This window comes from Saccopteryx leptura, chromosome 3, assembly GCF_036850995.1.
Source record: "Saccopteryx leptura isolate mSacLep1 chromosome 3, mSacLep1_pri_phased_curated, whole genome shotgun sequence".
NCBI lineage: Eukaryota > Metazoa > Chordata > Mammalia > Chiroptera > Emballonuridae > Saccopteryx > Saccopteryx leptura.
Genome location: NC_089505.1, coordinates 140,851,865 through 140,873,649, shown reverse-complemented (window position 1 = coordinate 140,873,649; position 21,785 = coordinate 140,851,865). Strand labels below are relative to the sequence as shown.

The 21,785-nt window shown below is 36.3% G+C and overlaps 1 protein-coding gene across 1 annotated transcript in view; it reads left to right on the top strand.

The window, feature by feature from the left end:
- The window catches only part of DNAI4 (dynein axonemal intermediate chain 4), a 155,667-nt gene extending 134,794 nt beyond the window's left edge, over positions 1–20,873 (top strand). The window contains exons 14-17 of the mRNA XM_066376523.1: positions 1,250–1,348; positions 1,953–2,179; positions 4,512–4,668; positions 19,643–20,873. Of these exons, the coding sequence (XP_066232620.1) occupies positions 1,250–1,348; positions 1,953–2,179; positions 4,512–4,668; positions 19,643–19,693 (534 nt within the window). The 3' untranslated portion in view covers positions 19,694–20,873. The remainder of the gene's footprint in view (positions 1–1,249; positions 1,349–1,952; positions 2,180–4,511; positions 4,669–19,642) is intronic.
- The last annotated feature ends 912 nt before the right edge of the window (positions 20,874–21,785 follow it).

Below are 21,785 nucleotides of genomic sequence, written 5' to 3'. Positions count from 1 at the left end.
CTAAAGCAGTGTGTCTCAAAATTTAATGTACATATAAATTACTTGGAAATCTTGTGAAAAATGCAGATTTTGATTCAGGAGTTCTGGCCTAAGGCCTGAGATTCTGCAGCTCTGAAATGCTCCCAGGAGCTCTGGCCAGTTGACTCAGTGGTAGAGTGTCAACCTGGCATGTGGATGTCTTAGGTATGATTCAGATCAGGGCACCCAGGAGAAGTGACCATCTGCTTCTCCACGCCTCCCCTTTCTCTTAACTTTCTCTTCCCCTCCCACAGCCATGGCTCAATTGGTTCTAGCACTTTGGCCCCAGGTACTGAGGATGGCTCCAAGGAGCCTCTGCCTCAGGTGCTAAAATTAGCTTGGTTGCAAGCATGGCCCCAGGTAGGCAGAGCATTGGCCCTAGAAGGAGTTTGCTGGGTGGATTCCGGTTGGGGCACATGAAGAAGTTTGTCTCTCTCTCTCTCCCCTCCTCTCACTTGGAAAAGAGGAAGAAGAAAAAATAATAAATAAAAAAAATGCTTTCAGGTGATGCTGACCCCACGTAGTTAGGACATAGAACACTTATTTTCAGACTTTTTGACTACAACTTCACTATAGGAAATATATTTAAAACCCTCATTTAATATATACATTAGAGCTATACATTTCTGATACATCATCTAGTTTAATTTCTCATTCCCAGTAGGAATCATTTCTTCAGCATTATATACATAAATAGTTATTATTAAGTCATCTGTCTTCTCCTTGACTAGTTCTAATGAAAAAATATTTACTATTTCCCCAAACTGCTAGTTCCATTGTCAGACTGCTCTAAGTGTTAAAAAGTTTCTTCTTTATTTTGAGCCAGGGTTTGTCCAGGTAATTTCTAGATAGGATGCCAAGCTCAGGTACCGTATTTCCCCATGTATAAGATGCACCCTTTTTCGAAAAATTTGGGGTCTAAAAACTGGGTGCGTCTTATACAGTGGTTGTAGTTTTTTTACTTACACTTCCCACTTTTTCACACTTGTTGTCTTTTTTCAAAATTTTGGGTCCCAAAATTAAGGTGCATCTTATACATGGGGAAATACAGTAGTTTAATTATTGTAAAATCATGATAGAGAAAAAAAGACAACAATTATCTTTAAGATAGTATTTCTATTTTTGGTTTTTGAATTGATTTAATATATTGTATATTGAATGGTGCCATTTTCTATTTAGCATATTTATTACTGTATCAAACGCCAATGCATTTTGAGTTTTTATGTTGTAGGACACAAATATCTATTTGGCTGGAACTGAAGAAGGTCATATTCACAAATGTTCTTGCTCATACAATGAACAATACCTAGATACCTACAGAGGACATAAGGTTAGTTTAGTTATAGTGAGTATGGAAAATTTCTTTTAATATTTCTGAAACAATATCATTATACACAAACATGCAGTAAAATTTACAACTTTGGAGTTATAAATACAAACTGAAATTAGTGCTTTCTTACATGGAAACTACCAGTAATGTGTGGGGCATTTTATTTGGCTTCCAGATTTCCTTGATACTTTTGCACATTATGAAAGTCACAATTTTTATTTGTTTCTGAAATATTTCACTTATAATAACATGTTGATCCCAAAGTAAAATTGTCTCTTGCATATACCTATTCTCCATATCTTTTATATTTGTTCCATCTTTATGTTCCTCATTTATTCTTTTCTCAATACTCCTTATATTTTTAATTAAATATGTATACTATGTATTAATATTTATTATATCAACAATATGTTTTTTCATGACATAATTTAGAGAAAAACTCAGTTTATGACTTTACTCCCAGATAAAAAAATACCCACACAATAAGGCATGCTGGATAAATCTTCTAGAAATCTTAGCATTTTTAATTTGTTGGTGAAGTTTAGAGTATTAGATATTATATGCTATTCATTTATGTGCTCTAATTTATTTATTTTAATTTCAGGGTCCAGTGTATAAAATAGTATGGAATCCATTTTGTCATGATGTATTCTTAAGTTGTTCTGCAGATTGGGGTGTTATTATATGGCAACAGGAGAATCCCAAACCATTTTTGAGTTTTTATCCAACTACTCATGTTGTTTTTGATGTTGCCTGGTCTCCAAAATCATCCTATATATTTGCAGCTGCAAATGAGAGCAGAGTGGAAATTTGGGACCTTCGCATCAGCACGTAAGTGTTAATATTTTTCTTAGGTATATTTCTAGTAGAAGTAGTTCAAACTGAATAATACCTGATAGTTTAGACATTGGTTAGAGAGAACTGAATGTATTTACTTTTAAACAAGTAACAGTTTATACTGTGAGAGTCCTTTATACTGTGAGAGTACTTTAAAAATAAAGATGTATGCCAGGGTGCTTTATTAATATTAATCACTTATATGTAGTTTTAAAATATTTGAATAAAAATAGGTTATAATATTCATCTCCTCAAAGGATTACAGGATATATGATTTATAACTACCTTTAATTCTTTTTAATAGCCTGGTTTACAGAAGAATGCATAGAGGCAGATAATTTTTTTAAGTAAATATTTTCTCCAATAAGATAAAGGAACAAAATAATTGTTTTTTACAATAGTTACTCATTCTCTTAACTTGTTTCAAAACATACATATGCAAAGGGGTATGCATTTAATTAAAATTTTTTATTTAAGATGTTACACCAAAGTTATTAGAGTGTCATCTACACCCATCTATTATTTTTTTTAAGATTTTTTTGTTTATTAATTTTTGGAGGGGAGAAAGAGAGAGATAAAGAAAGGAAGGAAGAGTAAGAAAGAGGGGGGAGAAGTGGGAAGCATCTACTCATAGTAGTTGCTTCCTGTATGTGCTTTGACGAGGCAAACCAAGGGATTTGAACTGGCGACCTCAACGTTCTAGGTCAATGCTTTTATCCACTGCACCACCACAGGTCAGGCTATTCTTTTAATATGTAAGTTTATATAATGCTGCAGTGAAGTGTATAATGATTCCACTCCAACTGGGAGATATTGTAGATCTTCATGCTAGTTTTTAGCAGAAGGAGCAGGGAAAAACATTCTTGTTTAAAATAAAGTGATGTAAAATTCAATGAATTTATTCTTAATGGAAAAATTTTTTTCTAGAAGTTAATAATTTATCAACAATAAAATTTTGTCATGGCTTATTCTATAAAACAATTTGAACCAAAAATCAAAGATTATATCACAAAGCAATTTATTTTTGAGTATGAGATGACTAATGTATAGAGTGGCTTCTTAAATGATCCTACCTCTGATTTTAACTTTTCAGGTAAAACTGTAACTCTTTTCATTTTTTTTTTACAGAGACAGAGAGAGAGAGTCAGAGAGAGGGATAGATAGGGACAGACAGACAGGAACAAAGAGAGATGAGAAGCATCAATTATTAGTTTGTCGTTGTGACACCTTAGTTGTTCATTGATTGCTTTCTCATATGTGCCTTTACCATGGGGCTACTGCAGACTGAATAACCCCTTGCTCAAGCAAGCGACCTTGGGTTCAAGCTGGTGAGCTTTTTGCTTAAACCAGATGAGCCTGCGCTCAAGCTGGTGACCTCGGGGTCTCAGACTTGGGTCCTCCGCATCCCAGTCTGATGCTCTATCCACTGGGCCACCGCCTGATCAGGCTAAAACTGTAACTCTTAAAACCACATTTATTCAGAAGAAAATATTCAAGTTGTCACTTCTATTTTTTTTTAAAGAGCATCAGTGGATGACCAAGATAGGAAAAATTCTTGCTTAAAATACTATTTATGTTTTGAAGGTTCAATTGGACCAGAATATCCTTTTATGAAAAAAAATTTATTATTTAAGAAGTGAATTAGTCAGGGAAACAGAACCAATAAAGAGGCAGAGGGAAGAAGGAAAAGAGAAAGAGAGAGAGAGAGAGAGAGATAAAGAGAGAGAGAGAGAGAGATTTTAAGTAGTTGGCTCACATCACTGTGGTGCCTGGCAAGTCCCAAATCCACATGACTGACTGCCAAGCTGGCATATTTGTCAGGAGTCCATATTGCAGTCTAGAGTCCAAAGGGAATCAGGAGGCAGAATTTTATTCCATTTCAAGGAACTTGGTCTTTTCTCTTAAGGTGTTCAACAGGTTGGATGAGCTCTACCCACATTATGTAGGCTAATCTGCTCTATTCCAATTATACTGATTTAAATGTCAATCATATAAAAAAAATTCTTTCATAGCAACTTGTGGACTGGTGTTTGACTAGACAACTGAGTATCACAACCTAGCCCGGTCAATACATAAAATTAAACACTACAGGGGTTTAAATTGATAAGTTCACACCTTAATTGTGAATTGGTTTACTTTATCTAGATGAAATTGAATGTTTGGATTGAATAAGGAGTAAGAAGCAGTTATTTTGATTTTGAAATCATTTAAAGAAATTTTTATTTTTTGCAAATGAAATCATAAAAGTATTAGACTTTTCTTAGTCTGTATATATAAAGAACATATTAACAACAACTGACTTTACAAATAAAATATTTTATTACAGTTTGGATCCTCTAATTGTGAATGTTGCTAACCCTGGAATCAAGTTCACAACTGTTCTCTTCGCTAAACAAACAGATTGTCTTCTAGTGGGAGACAGTGATGGACAGGTTGCTGTTTATGAGCTAAGAAATATGCCCACTGCCTTGGATTCTGGTCGGGTAAGACTCAAAATTATGTGATATTATGATCTTACTTAGTTGAAATTGTGTGTCATGCAAGGGGTTTACATTTCTTACATCTTAAGTATGGTGCAATGGAAATACATGTCTCAAGAGTTGTTACCTCCTAGGCATGGTTCTTAGACTTATTTTCTCTGAGCTTCACGTTTCTGATCTGTAAAATGAGTATAATAATGTTGTTGAGCATAATAATTATAAATGTTATATGGAAGAACTTAAAAGTGTGCCTAGTATATACTTAGGGCTTGATAATTATTACATATAGCTGAAGAAGTTTATCACAAATATTCAAAGACTTTTATAAAAAATAATTTTTTTAGATATTGTCTAATGTTTCTAAAATAGGCATTTGTTTCTATGGGTTTAGCATTATCCTTATTTCCTTTCTCTGATCTTCAAATACCAAAACTTTGTTGTAAAATTTTGACAAGCAAAGCAGTATCAATATTTGTCCATTATTTTTAAGGTAGCTTTTCAAATTTCTCATCTTTAAATTTCTAAGTTAAGGAGTGATCTGGCAGATCTTACAGTAAATGTAATAAATGTAATAAATGTGTTAAAATATACACAGATCAATAAAAAACAACACTGAGACTCCAATAGAAGAGTGGGCAATGATTAGAAACTTTATTCACACACACACAAAAATGACAAGTAAATTATATATTAAAATTAAACCTTACAAATAAAGTAATAAAAATTTATTATTAAATTAAAATGTGATACAATTTCATATATCAAATTAACAAAATCTTTTTCTATTTTTTATGGGACTGCTCAGTACTGGAAAACAATTTGATAAGATAGGTCTTCTGTACTGATGATTGAAATAGAAATCGGTATAACTTCTTTTGAAGCAATTTAGCAATATGAACCAAGACTGTCCACTTCTGGGACTCCATCCTGTAGAAATATTCATAAAGGCTATCAAAGAAATTAATTATAGCATTATTTGTGCTAGGATAAAAGAATAAAAAAATGAAAAAGAAGAAGGAAACAACTTAAGTATCCAACTGGAATAAAATGTGGCCAGGGAAGTCAGATGTATTGACTAGATTTGGGTCACATGTAGAAGGTGGAGTTCTACCCCAATCATAACCATTTATTTCACTTTAAATGTTAAACAAATAAATAAACAAATAGAAAATAAATTTAAAAATAAATTTAAATTAAAATCACAAATTTATTTGTTAGACAATATAATATGACAAATTCTCTTATGAATAATGAATATTTAAAATATAAATATGTACAAATTTTTAAATACAAAATAGTAAAATTATCTGTTTGACTTGCTGATTATTTCCATATATAATTCTTATTCTTTTTTTAAAATTTAATTAATTGTGTTTACATAGATTCTAATGTCGCCCTGAATGCATCCCCCCTCCCCCCATATTCCACTCAACATCTCCTTTGCCTCCCTCCCCATAGCGCCCTCCCCCCTTCCCTCCAGGATTATCCCATCCTATCATCCCCTTTCCCTCTGTACTCTTTTCCTCTGACCCCTTTGATCCATCCTCTGTCTCAATTCCGTTCCTCAGTTCACATTGTTCCTTGGATTCCTCAAAGGAGTGAGGTCATATAATATTTTTCTTTTTGAATGAAGCTGGGGACATTACAATGCCTGACTTCAAACTCTATTATAGGGCCACGACAATCAAAACAGCATGGTATTGGCAGAAAAATAGACACTCAGACCAATGGAATAGAATAGAAAGTCCAGAAATAAAACCACATATATATAGTCAAATAATTTTTGATAAAGGGGCCAAGAACATACAATGGAGAAAAGAAAGCCTCTTCAACAAATGGTGCTGGGAAAACTGGAAAGCCACATGCAAAAGAATGAAACTGGACTACAGTTTGTCCCCCTGTACTAAAATTAACTCAAAATGGATCAAAGATCTAAACATAAGACCTGAAACAATAAAGTACATAGAAGAAGACATAGGTACTAAACTCATGGACCTGGGTTTTAAAGAGCATTTTATGAATTTGACTCCACAGGCAAGAGAAGTGAAGGCAAAAATTAATGAATGGGACTACATCAGACTAAGAAGTTTTTGCTCAGCAAGAGAAACTGATAACAAAATAAACAGAAAGCCAACTAAATGGGAAATGATATTTTCAAACAACAGCTCAGATAAGGGCCTAATATCCAAAATATACAAAGAACTCATAAAACTCAACAACAAACAAACGAACAATCCAATAAAAAAATGGGAAGAGGACATGAACAGACACTTCTCCCAGGAGGAAGTACAAATGGCCAACAGATATATGAAAAGATGCTCATCTTCTTTAGTTATTAGAGAAATGCAAATCAAAACTGCAATGAGATACCACCTCACACCTGTTAGATTAGCTATTATTAACAACACAGGTAATAGCAAATGTTGGAGAGGCTGTGGAGAAAAAGGAACCCTCATACACTGTTGGTGGGAATGTAAAGTAGTACAACCATTATGGAGGAAAGTATGGTGGTTCCTCAAAAAACTGCAAATAGAACTACCTTATGACCCAGCAATCCCTCTACTGGGTATATACCCCCAAAACTCAGAAACATTGATACGTAAAGACACATGCAGCCCCATGTTCATTGCAGCATTGTTCACAGTGGCCAGGACATGGAAACAACCAAAAAGCCCATCAATAGATGACTGGATAAAGAAGATGTGGCACATATACACTATGGCATACTACTCAGCCATAAGAAATGATGACATCGGATCATTTACAGCAAAATGGTGGGATCTTGATAACATTATACGAAGTGAAATAAGTAAATCAGAAAAAACGAGGAACTGCATTATTCCATACGTAGGTGGGACATAAAAGTGAAACTAAGAGACATTGATAAGAGTGTGGTGGTTACGGGGGGAGGGGGGAAAGGGAGAGGGAAAGGGGGAGGGGGAGGGGCACAAAGAAAACTAGATAGAAGGTGACAGAGGACAATCTGACTTTGGGTGATGGGTATGCAACATAATTGAAAGACAAGATAACCTGGACTTTTTGATCTTTGAATATATGTAACCTGATTTATTGATGTCGCCCCATTAAAAAAATAAAATTATAAAAAAATATATATATATTTTTCTTTTTCTGCCTGGCTTATTTCACTTAACATAATAGTTTCCAGGTCCATCCATGTTGTTGCAAAAGGTAAGATTTCCTTCTTTTTCATGGCCTCATAGTATTCCATTGTGTATATGTACCACTGCTTTTTAGTCCACTCATCCACTGACGAACACTTGGGCTGTTTCCAGATCTTTGCTATTGTGAACAATGCTGCCATAAACATGGAGGTGCATTTTGTTTTTTGAGTCAGTGATATGGTGTTCTTGGGATATATTCCTAAAAGTGGGATGGTTGGGTCAAAAGGCAGTTCAATTTTTAATTTTTTGAGGAATCTCCATACTGTTTTCCACAGTGGCTGAACCATTCTGCATTCCCACTAGCAGTGCAGGAGGGTTCCCCTTTCTCCACATCCTTGCCAGCATCTATCGTGTGTTGTTTTGTTAATGAGCACCATCCTGACTGGTGTGAGGCGGTATCTCATTGTGGTTTTAATTTGCATTTCTCTCTAATGATTAGTGATGTTGAGTGTTTTTTCATATGCCTGTTGGCCATCTATATGTCCTCTTTGGAGAAGTATCTGTTCATTTCTTTTTTCCCATTTATTGATTGGATTGTTTGTCTTCCTGGTATTGAGTTTTACAAGTTCTTTATAAATTTTGGTTATTAACCCCTTATCAGATGTATTGTCGAATAGGTTTTCCCATTTTGTTGTTTGTCTTTTTATTCTGTTCATATTGTCTTTAGCTGTATAAAAGATTTTATTTTGATATAGTCCCATTTGTTTATCCTGTCTTTTATTTCACTTGCCCGTGGAGATAAATCAGCAAATATATTGCTGCGAGAGATGTTGGAGAGCTTACTGCTTATGTTATCTTCTAAGATGCTTATGGTTTCACTGCTTACATTTAAGTCTTTTATCCATTTTGAGTTTATTTTTGTGAATGGTGTAAGTTGGTGCTCTAGTTTCATTCTTTTGCAGGTAGCTGTCCAATTTTCCCAACACCATTTGTTAAAGAGACTGTCTTTACTCCATTATATGCTCTTACCTCCTTTGTCAAATACCAGTTGTCCATAAAGCTGTGGTTTTATTTCTGGGTTCTCTGTTCTGTTCCATTGACATATATGCCTGTTTTTATGCCAGTACCAGGCTGTTTTGAGTATAATGGCTTTGTAGTATAACTTGATATCAGGAAGTGTGATACCTCCCACTTTATTCTTCTTTTTCAAGATTGCTGAGGCTATTTCTGGTTGTTGTTTTTGTTTTTTTTTTTGGTTCCATATAAATTTTTGGAATATTTAGTCTATATTTTTGAAGTATGTAATTGGTACTTTATTTTATTTTTTTACTTTAATGTGATAACATTGATAAATCAGAGTACATATATATTCAGAGAAAACATCTCCAGATTATTTTGACATTTGATTATGTTTCATACCCCTCACCCAAAATCAAATTGTTTTCCGTCACCTTCTATCAGGTTTTCTTTGTGCCCCTCCCCTCCCCCCACCCCCTCTATCTTCTTCCTTGCCACCCCCCCCCCCACCACCATTACCATCACACTCTTGTCCATGTCTCTGAGACTCATTTTTATGTCCCATCTATGTATGGATTCATATAGTTCTTAGTTTTTTCTGATTTACTTATTTCACTCCGTATAATGTTATCAAAGTCCATACATGTTATTGTAAATGATCTGATGTCATCATTTCTTATGGCTGAGTAATATTTCATAGTATATATGTACCAAAGCTTTTTGGTACACTCGTCCACTGATGGACACTTGGGCTGTTTCCAGATCTTCGCTATTGTGAACAATGTTGCTCCTGCACTGCTGGTGGGAATGCAGACTGGTGCAGCCACTGTGGAAAACAGTACGGAGATTCCTCAAAAAATTAAAAATCAAACTGCTTTTTGACCCAGCTCTTCCACTTTTAGGAATATACCTTAAGAACACCATAGCACTGTTCCAAAAGGAGAAATGCACCCCTACGTCATTGGAATTTTAATTGATATTGCTTGAGTTTATAAATTGCTTTGGGTAATATAGACATTTTAATGATGTTTATTCTTCCTAAACATGAACATGGGATATACTTTTACTTGTTTGTATCTTCCTTGATTTCTTTTATCAATGTTTTATAGTTTTCCGAGAACAAGTCTTTAACCTCCTTGGTTAAATTTACTTCTAGGTACTTTATTTTTTTGGTTGCAATAGTGAATGGGATTGTATCCCTAATTTCTCTTTCTAACAATTCATTTTTGGTGTATAAAAATGCCTCTGATTCCTGTGTATTAATTTTATACCCTGCCACCTTGCTGAATTCATTTATCAGGTCTAGTAGTTTTTTGACTGAGACTTTGGGGTTTTCTATATACAGTATCATATCATCTGCAAATAATGATAGTTTTACTACTTCTTTTCTAATTTTTTTTAAATTTTTTATTTATTCATTTTAGAGAGGAGAGGGAGAGACAGAGAGAGAGAAGGGGGGGGAGGAGCTGGAAGCATCAGCTCCCATATGTGCCTTCACCAGGCAAGCCCAGGGTTTCGAACCGGCGACCTCAGCATTTCCAGGTCGATGCTTTATCCACTGCGCCACCACAGGTCAGGCCTTCTTTTCTAATTTGGATGCCTTTTATTTCTTCTTTTTGTCTGATTGCTGTAGCTAGGACTTCCAGTACTATATGAATAAGAGTGGTGAAAGGGGGCACGCCTGCCTTGTTCCTGATCGTAAGGGGATTGCTTTTAATTTTTGCCCATTGAATATGATGTTGGCAGTGGGTTTGTCATAGATGGCCTTTATCATGTTGAGGTATGTTCCCTGTATTCCCACTTTGATGAGCGTTTTGATCATAAATGGGTGCTGGATTTTATAAAATGTTTTTCTGCATCTATTGAAATTATCATGTGGTTTTTATTTTTCCTTTTGTTTATGTGATGAATCACATTGATTAATTTACAAATATTGTACCATCCTTGCCTCCCAAGAATAAATCCCACTTGGTCATGATGTATGAATTTTTTCATGTATTGCTAGATCCAGTTTGCTAATATTTTGTTGAGGATTTTAGCATCTAAGTTCATCAGGAATATTGGTTTATAATTTTGTTTCTTTATGTTGTCTTTGCCTGGTTTTGGAAACAGAATTATGCTCGCCTCATAAAAGGAGCTTGGGAGTCTTCTTTCCTCTTGAATTTTTTGAAATAGCTTGAGAAGGATAGGAGTTAGTTCTTCTTTGAATATTTGGTAGAATTCACTTGTGAAACCATCAGGCCCAGAGCTTTTGTTTGTTGGGAGATTTTTGATAACTGTTTCGATCTCATTTGTTCTAATCGGTCTGTTTAGGTTTTCTGATTCTTCCAGATTGATTTTTGAAAGATTATATGTTTCAAGGAATTTGTCCATTTCACCTTGGTTGTCTAATTTTTTGGCATACAGTCCTTCATAGTATTTTTTTTTACAATATTTCATATATCTGTTGTGTCAGTTGTTATTTCTCCACTCTTGTTTCTAATTTTATTTATTTGAGTCCTCTCTCTTTTTTCTTGGTGAGTCTGGTTACAGATTCATTGATCTTGGGTGCCTTTTCAAAGAACCAGCTCCTGGTTTCATTGATTCTCTGTATTGTTTCTTTAGCCTCTATGTCATTTATTTCGGCTCTGGTTTTATTATTTCCTTCCTTCTACTAGCTCTGGGCTTTACTTGCTGTTCTTTTTCTAGTTCTTTTAGATGTAGGGTCAAGTTGTTTATTTGAGCTTTTTCTAGCTTCTTGAGGTATGCCTGTAATGCTATGAACTTCCCTCTCAGTACTGCTTTTGCTGTGTCCCATAAATTTTGAGTTGATGTATGCTCGTTATCATTTGTTTCTAGGAATTTTTAAATTTCTTCTTAGATCTCATTGTTAACCCATTCATTATTTAATAACATGCTATTTAGTTTCCAAGTGTTTGAGTATTTTTGAGTTTTTCTGTTGTGGTTGATTTTTAGTTTAATGCCATTGTGATTAGAGAAAGTGCTCGATATGATTTCAATTTTTTAAATTTGTTGAACTGCTTTTGTGCCCTAACATGTGGTCTATCCTAGAGAATATACCATGAGCACTTGAAAAAAATGTATATTCTGCTGCTTTAGGGTGAAAGGTTCTGAAGATATCTATTAAATCGAGTTGATCTAGTATGTCCTTTAAGTCTGCTAATTTCCTTTATTGAAGATCTATCTAGTGATGTTAGTGGGGTTTTGAAATCCCCTACTACTGTAGTACTGCTGTTGATCTTGTCCTAAATATCCATTAAAGTCTACTTTATATATTTAGGTGCTCCTATATTAAGTGCGTAGATATATATTTATTTATTTATTTATTGTATTTTTCTGAAGCTGGAAATGGGGAGAGACAGTCAGACAGACTCCCGCATGCGCCCGACCGGGATCCACCTGGCACGCCCACCAGGGGGCGACGCTCTGCCCACCAGGGGGCGATGCTCTGCCCCTCTGGGGCGTTGCTCTGTTGTGACCAGAGCCACTCTAGCGCCTGGGGCAGAGGCCAAGGAGCCATCCCCAGCGTCCAGGCCATCTTTGCTCCAATGGAGCCTCGTTGTGGGAGGGGAAGAGAAAGACAGAGAGGAAGGAGAGGGGGAGGGGTGGAGAAGCAGATGGGTGCTTCTCCTGTGTGCCCTGGCCAGGAATCGAACCTGGGACTTCTACACACCAGGCTGACGCTCTACCACTGAGCCAAACGGCCAGGGCGTGCGTAGATATTCATAATGGTTATATCTTTCTGTTGGGTTGCTCCCTATATCATTATATAGTGACCTTCTTTATCTCTTACTATAGCCTTTGTTTTAAAGTCCCTTTTGTTCGATATAAGTATTGCTATCCCTGCTTTTTTAAAATTTTCATTTGCATGAAATATTTTTTCCATTCTTTTACCTTCAGTCTATGTGTACCTTTTGTTTTGAGGTATATCTCTTGTAGACAGCATATGTATGGGTCCTGTGTTCTTATCCATGCAGCTACCCTATGTCTTTTGATTGGATCATTTAATCCATTTACATATAGTTGTTTATTGCCATTTTATTCTTTAAAACTTTATTCCTCTTTTACTTTATTATTTTCTTTTTTTTGTTCTATTTACAAGAGGCTCCTAACATTTCTTGCAGCATTGGTTTGGTTGTAATGAATTCACTGAGTTGTTGTTTTTTTCTGTCTAGGAAGCTTTTTATTTCTCCAATTTTAAATGATAGCCTTGCTAGATAAAGAAGTCTTGGTTGTAGCCTCTTGTTCTGCATTACTTTGAATATTTCTTGCCATTCCCTTCCAGCCTCAAGTGGTTCTGTTGAGAAGTCAGATGTCATCCTTATGGGGGCTTCTTTGGAGGTGATAGCCTTTTTTTCTATAGCAGCTTTTAATATTTTCTCTTTATCTCTTAGCTTTGGTATTTTAATTATGATGTGTCTTGGTGTAGATTTCTTTAGGTTTCTCTTTAATGGAGTTCTCTGTGCTTCTTGAACTTGTGTGACTTTTTCCTGCATCAATTTAGGAAAGTTTTCAGCTATGATTTCATTGAACAAGGTCTCTATCCCTTGTTCTTTCTCTTCTTCTTCAGGAACCCCTATGATGTGAATGTTGTTTCTCTTTAGGTTGTCACAGAGCTCTCTTAGAGTTTCCTCTAATTTTTTTAGCCTCTTTTCTTTTTGCTGCTCTGCTTCCATGTTTTCATTTATCTTGTCTTCTAAATTGTTGATTCAATCCTCTGCTTCATCCAGCCTGCTTTTCTGCATCCCAGTCCGACACTCTATGTACTGCACCACCGCCTGGTCAGTCCGGCCTGCTTTTAATTGCTTCTAGTGTAGTCTTCATTTCTGATATTGTATTTGTCATTTCTCACTGGTTCTTCATTATTATTATTACAATGTCGTTTTTGATGCTTGTAATCTCTTTATTTATGTGCTCATTGTGTCCATCTATTGTTGTTCTAAGATCTTTCAGCATTCTAATAATCATTATTTTAAACTCTGCATCCAGTAGTTTGCTTATTTCCATCTCACTCAGTTCATTTTCTGGGGTTTTTTGTTGTTGATTCATTTGGATTGCACATCTCTGTCTTCCCATTATGTCTTTGTATACTCTTGTTGTTTGGGTGTGTTGTTTGTAGAGCTGGCTGAGTCTAAGGTTGTTTGTCTGCCTCCAAGTTTCAGTTGTGTTATTTCTAGGTCTTCTTGGATTGGCATCAACTATTGTTTGTAATCCGCTGTCAGATTTGGTTTTTCTAGTAGAGCCACTTTCAAGTCTTGATTTGTTTGTTTTCTTCTCAGTTTTCTTAACTAGGTGGTAGTCTTGTTTACTGATCTCAGAAGGGGCTTATTTGAAACTGTATCCAGGAATGCAGTCGGTGTAACCTGAGACTCTGAAGGCCTGATCTGCCAGCTTCTCTTTGGGGGTGGGGTGCTTTCTCCACTTCAGTAGGGGGAGGTGTATCTCAGATCTCCATGGAGACCTGAGTTCCTGCCCCTCCTCCCCACTTCCTGTTTTCAGCTGTGTCTTGTTGTGCTGATTGGAGATGGAGAGCTTTCTGGAGGTGGGTCACCTGGAACCACTTTAGGCTTGTGCTGTGTGGAGGGATCAACCCCTCCCCAGCTATTGCCACCTCCGCACAGAATGAATCAGCTTCTCAGGTCATCCCATGCATTCCTCTGCTTGTCACTACCTGTCTCTCTCTCCCACTTCCTTTTGGAAGACAAGCCAGCCTTCTCAGCACATCTCATTCCCAGGTCCCCAGGCAAGTGCCCGTGAACAATATTTTCTGCTCTTCTCCTTGGAATGAGAGCCCTTCTGGGCTCTTAGCTTTACCCCCCTTTTGCTCATGGAAGCAGGGGAGACCCACAGCACCTTGGCACTCCCTACCAGGCTTGATGTGGCTTCTTCTTTGCTCCTTGGTTTTTGAGACCTGTTCTTGTATTCCAAAGTTGGTTTTTCACGCTGATTGTTCCTAAATTAATTTGTAATTCAGTTTGGTGGTGTGAGCTGGGAGTGTGTCTGCCTATTCCAATGCCATCTTGGTATCTCTATAATTCTTATTCTTATGAGGGAAAAATATGTTTTTCCAATAAACAAATGAAATATTTTAAGTAGTTTCGGAGATTATTTTCTCAAATGGCTGAAATTCATATTGTCTGTGAACATTTAGGGAGATATTTCTAACTGTCTTAGCTGCCAGGCCAAGCCTTATTTTATAGTTGATTTGTCAGTGTCCTCTATATGGAGTGGTCTCAAAGCCCATGGCTAAAGTCTAGTTACATATTACTTACATTCTCTATTTTTTCATGGAGGTCTGCAACCCTTCATGTGTTACTGCATCACTTGATTTCTATTTATTTACTATGTAATTGACCCTAAATTATTATAGTTTTCCTATCTGGTAGGACTGCTATCATTATAGATGTTTCACCCAGGGCTTTGTTTAAATTGTTGGCAGTCTGTTTCATTAGACATGCTAATGAAAAAGAATGTTTATAACAGCCTTGTTTCTATATTGATAAATTGGAAACAACCTAAATAATCATCAGTGGGAAAATGGATAAATAAAATATGGCATATTCACATGAGTGACTATAATACAAAAGATTAAATTATGTATATTTCGTGTATCAATATGACAAATGTTGAATAAATCTTTTTTTTTTTTTTCATTTTTCTGAAGCTGGAAACAGGGAGAGACAGTCAGACAGACTCCTGCATGCGCCCGACTGGGATCCACCCGGCACGCCCACCATGGGGCGACGCTCTGCCCACCAGGGGGCAATGCTCTGCCCATCCTGGGCGTCGCCATGTTGCGACCAGAGCCACTCTAGCACCTGGGGCAGAGGCCAAGGAGCCATCCCCAGCGCCTGGGCCATCTTTGCTCCAATGGAGCCTTGGCTGCGGGAGGGGAAGAGAGAGACAGAAAGGAAAGCGCGGCGGAGGGGTGGAGAAGCAAATGGGCGCTTCTCCTGTGTGCCCTGGTCGGGAATCGAACCCGGGTCCTCCGCACGCTAGGCTGACGCTCTACCGCTGAGCCAACCGGCCAGGGCTGAATAAATCTTAAACAGTGTTGAATGATAAAAGAAAATATCTAGAAAATTAATATGTTATGATTTATTTAATATTATTTAAATATTAAAATTAAAACTGTGTTCTTACTAGGCATACTTACAGTTAGTAAATGTATAAACTGGAATATTGAAAAAAGTTTCATTTTTGTGTTTGGATTTGAATCAATTGGAGACATCTTTTATTTTGAACAGTATGCCATGCAAGCAGAAAGAAGGCTAAAACTTAAGTCTGAACACACTAAACAAACTAGTGTATGTCTGTGTATGTATGTTAATGATTTCAATGATGGCGAGCAAAATTTTCTTTTAAAAAATATATTCCATGCATTAGTAAATAAATACAGTTTCCTAATACAAACAAGGTTTTTTTTATGCTTTTGGTTACAGTATTTTAATGGTTAAGGTTTATTTTTCTGGAAGATTAAAGTATTAATTAGTTTTTATATTAATTATAGCCAAAGATAAGCTTAAATCACATACCTTTTTCTTATGCTTTTCAGAGAATTAAAATCATTATAGTAATAGTGTGCTGAAGCAGGGTTTGTTTGGGAAAGCCCATAGAGAAAGGATCAATAGCAGTATTAAGGTCACAATTCCCCCGCATCTCTTTGTTGCCCATCACCCTTGTGGCCTTGCACAGCAGGAGAAGGAGATGGATCCTGGGTGGTGGGAGTTTTGACGGACAAGATTTCTGAAACTCTGTTCCCACCTTGATAAGATCAAATACCAGAACATGACTGTGCTGTGACGTTGCAGAGCATTGGCTCCAGCACTATCTTATCAAGTCAGAGTTCATGGCTAGGGATAACATCAGCCTAGTGCCTGACATAAATAGGGGCCTGGGTCCAAGCCTTGTGATTAGAGCAGGTGATCTAGCTAGATGTCAACAAGATTTACCACCACATAAGCATTTTTGTTTGTTGAAACACCAACTCCTCTCCTGGCGTGATGGGGGTTGGTTTCTGGGCTCTTAAGTCTTGCATTATACATAATTATGGTTTAAACACTTGGCAGAAACCAGTTTCAATGGGGCATTGTACAAAAAAAGTTCTTTCCTGGAGGCAGCCTATAAGAATTACTCCTGGATATTATTTCTACTCTTATGTTTCAGTGTACAAATATTTGTCATCTTATTCTATAAACTTTGGGCATTTACCATTTTTCCTCCCAAATTAAAGGAAAAATAAAAGATGAGTAAAATATTCAAAATGGGGTTTTAGAAACATAAAACACACACACACACACACACACACACACACACACACACAATAAATTAATGCCAAGAGACATGGAAGGCAGAAAAAATAGATTTCTAGATATAAGTGATTTTCTCAACATTCTTGACCAAGTGATCAAGAAATCTCCAGGCCTCTTCCAATTCCCATCTTTCACTCTATCCTTTTTAAAAACTCACCTTCTGTCTTTGGTTTCATCCTCTTACATATGATCATTTTACCTCCTTAGTACAAAGGTTGTTATTATCAATGTAGTTAAAATGGTCATCTTATCCAAAGCATTATACAGATTTAATGTATTCCCCATCAATATTCAATTCACTTTTTGAAGAAATAGAACTAAAAATTACCAGGTTTGTATGGAACCATAAAAATCTCTGAATAGCCAAAGCAATCCTGAGGAAAACGATTGAAGCAGAGGTATCACACTACCTGACTTCAAATTATACTATAGAGCCATGATAATCAAAACAGCATAGTATTGGCAGAAAAACAGACATATAGACCAATGGAACAAAATCAAGAGCTCAGACAAAAATCCAAATGTATATGGACAGATCATCTTCAAAAAAAAGGCGCCAAAAATACACAATGGAGAAAAGAAAAGCCCTTCAATAAATGGTACTGGAAAAATTGGAAAGCAACATGCAAAAGAATGAAATTTGACTATAGTTTTTTCCCCTGTACAAAAGTTAACTCAAAAATCTATCAAAGACTTAAATATAAGATCTGAAACAATAAATTACATGGAAGAAAACATAGGCACTAAACTTATGGATGTCATGAATATGACCCCAAATGCAAGGGAAGTAAAGGCAAAAATAAATGAATGGGACAATAGCAAACTAAAAAGCTTCTGCACAGCAAAAGAAACTGACAACAATACAAATAAGCAGCCAACTAAATAGGAGGAGATATTTGCAAGCAGCAGCTCTGATAAGGGTTTAATATTCAAAATATATAAAGAACTCACAAAGCTCAGCAACAAATAGGCAAACAATCCAATTAAAAGATGGGGAGAGGACCTGAATAAACACTTCTCCCAAGAGGACATACAAATGGCCAACAGATATATGAAAAAATGCTCATCTTCATTAGCTATTTACGAAATACAAATCAGAACTGCAATGAGATATCACTTCATACCTGTTAGATTGGCTATTATCAACAAGACAGGTAATAACAAGTGTTGGAGAGGCTGTGGAGAAAAAGGAACCCTCGCCCTGGCTGGTTGGCTCAGTGGTAGAGTGTCGGCCTGGCATGCAGAAGTCCCGGGTTCGATTCCCGGCCAGGGCAGACAGGAGAGGCGCCCATCTGCTTCTCCACCCCTCCCCCTCTCCTTCCTCTCTGTCTCTCTCTTCCCCTCCTGCAGCAAGGCTCCATTGGAGCAAAGATGGCCCGGGTGCTGGGGATGGCTCCTTGGCCTCTTCCCCAGGCACTAGAGTGGCTCTGGTCGCAATAGAGCGACACCCCGGAGGGGCAGAGCATCGCCCCCTGGTGGGCAGAGCGTCGCCCCCTGGTGGGCGTGCAGGGTGGATCCCGGTCGGGTGCATGCGAGAGTCTGTCTGACTGTCTCTCCCCGTTTCCAGCTTCAGAAAAATTAAAAAAACCCCAAAAAACAAGGAACCCTCATTCACTGCTGATGGGAATGCAAATTAGTACAACCATTATGGAAGAAAGTATGGTAGTTCCTCAAAAAATTAAGAATAGAACTACCATATGACCCAGCAATCCGTCTAATCCCTCTACTGGGTATCTACTCCCAAAACTCGAAAGCATTGGTACATAAGGACACATGTACCCCCATGATCATCACATTATTCACAGTAGCCAAGACGTGGAAACAACCAAAGCATGTGTCCCTTGTTAGAGGATTGGATAAAGAAGATGTGATATATATATACAATGGAATACTACTCAACCATAAGAAATGATGACATCATATCATTATGAAAACATGGATGGACCTTGAGAACATTGTACTGAGTGAAATAAGTAAATCAGAAAAAGTTAAGAACTGTATGATTTCACACATAGGTGGGATATCAAACTGAGACTCATTGACATAGATACAAGTATAGTAGTTACCAGAGGGAAGGGGATATGAGGGAAAGGGATGTGGAGTAGGGGGAGGGGGGAAGGAGTGGCGAGAAAAACGAACAAATATAAGGTGATGGAAAATGATTTGACTTTGGGTGATGAGTATACAACATAATCAACAGTTCAAATGCTATAGAAACATTCATCTGAATCCTGTGTACTCTTATTGAGCAAGTCATCCTGTTAAATTTAATTTTCTAAATAAAATAAAAAAGAAACAAAAAAATCTTGAGTAAAAGAGTCTTTCATAAGAAAGAGTAGGTTTATACTAGGAAATAACTGTTATTACTTATTCTTACCTTGGTGTTTTTTCTTTGTACAATCTTATCAGTCACCCTTTATATTTGTATCACTAACACAAATTTTAAATGGTACTTCAAAGACTACTTTACCTCTTAATTTGTATTTCATTGCATTGTAATTGTGTGACTTTTTTTTTTCTTTTCAGAGAGATATGATAGATACTTTGCTTGGACCCAGGTCAAATCAACCAGGATAATTCATCATTACTGATATATTTTCTTGTTATTGTTTTTTAAAAGAAGGAACTAAGTTTAAAATCCAGTAGAAGAATTTGGATATAGTAAGCTGGGATTTTGATTTAAGAAAAAAATATTTAATGTACAACTTATTTAAATTTAGTATAAATTTAATCAACTTTTATTTCAGAGAACGGTAATTAGTATTTTATCTAAGCTAATTCCAGGGTACTGGGATTTCCTTAATTTTTGAAAAATACTTCTACTTTACTTTTTAATTGTATTGCAAATATATATACATACTTATAAAATGTCTAAATATGTTAGGAAATTATTATTCCTTTAGAGGAAAAGCTTGGGGATTATTAGAATTACTTTAAAATCTTTATTAAGAAAAGTTTTATACACTTTAAAATCTACTTTCCAAGCTCAGTTTCCCAAGGCTTGTGAATTATACAGGTGCTAGTATTATGAGAATATTGGATGCTCACACTCAACTTTAAATAAAAATTTATCCTCTTAGGTCCGAGAGCTGAAGCTATAGAAGTTTATTAGGCTGGCTAGCTGACAAGCAAGAGACATGACAGCAAATGTCAGAATTGTGCTTGTTCCGTTGGCAGGCCTCACGCTCCCAATTCAGTGAGAAGAGTTAGTCTGGGACACATTGGGGCACCCTCCTCTGCATGCCTAGAATCTGCTCTGGGTTTTAAGCCCAGACTCATGTGGGTCCATACAGAAAGAAGAAAGTCCCTGATCCATAGTTTACATTAGGATGCTATTTGATAATGGGTTCTAGGGCAAGCTTGTGAGAACAGTACGAGTGGGAGGCAGTAACTCCTCCAGATATTAATGACTAACAGTCTGTTTCGTGCTGTTTTAACAAGCCCTGGATTTTGTTAACTGAGGCTGTAGGACAGAATGGCCTATAAAGCATGTTAAGTGAAGAGGACAGGATAAGGCATTTAAAACACAGTAATCTCTGAAAAAAATATATATGTTAAAAACTGAGAATGCAATGAGTGCAATAGTGGGAACTACCTTTTACAAGTATCAGTTTCTTCAAAACCTCCATTACTTTGAAGCCATCCTTTAGCAACAGCAAAGCAACTTTTAGGCGGACTGAGAGCTTAAGTCATGAATGTAAATTTTCTACTGGTATAAGTCATTGTGATATCTCCCTTTGTCTTTCTGAAAGGTTGAACTTTCTATAACACTTTGTGCAACAAAATAAAAACTTAATTTCATTGAAAAAATGTGTTTTTTTATTATGTATTTTTGATTTAAAAAATTTCACGTATTTTACTCTCATTGCTCATCAGGCCTAAATGAAATAATAAAGCTGTTTTATTCTTAGATCCTGTGCAATGACCCTGAAGTACTGACTTTATTCCATTCTACCTTTCTCAACCCTGATCTTGTAGACTCTACCATAATTTTAGATTAGCACTAAATTTTTTCTTTAAGATTTTCACCTCAGAGTTACAGAAATTATGGAAGACATTATTTGCTGGCTTTCTAGGCTGGCTTTGGAATTTCACTAGCATATTCTAGTTGCCATAAAATTTTTAAAAAGTAAGACTTTTTTTTTTTTAGCAGTTTTTGGTTTATAAACAATTGAATAGGAGGCACAGAGATTTCCCGTATACCACCTGCTCCAACAAATGCATTGCTTCTCCAATTATCAACATCTTTTACCAGAGTGGTTCATTTGCTATAACTGATGAACTTATAATTATCACCCAAAGTCCATAGTTTACATTAGGGTTCACTTAGTGTTGTTCATTACATGGTTTCGGGCAAATGTTTAACGACACTCCCATCATTACAGTATTATGTTGAGTATTTTCATGGCCCTAAAAATCATCTGGGTTCTGCTTATTCACCCCTCCTCTCCCTTATCCTGCAACCACCGATCTTTTCCTGTATTGAGAGTTTTGCCTTTTCCAAAATGTCATTACGTTTTAGTGCTGAATAATATTCCATTGTCTGGATGTACCTAAGTGTCATTCACCTATGAAAGACATCTTGGTTGTCTCCAATTTTTGGCAATTATGAATAAAGTTGCTATAAGCTTCTATGTACAGGTTATTTTATGGAATGTTTTCAACTTCT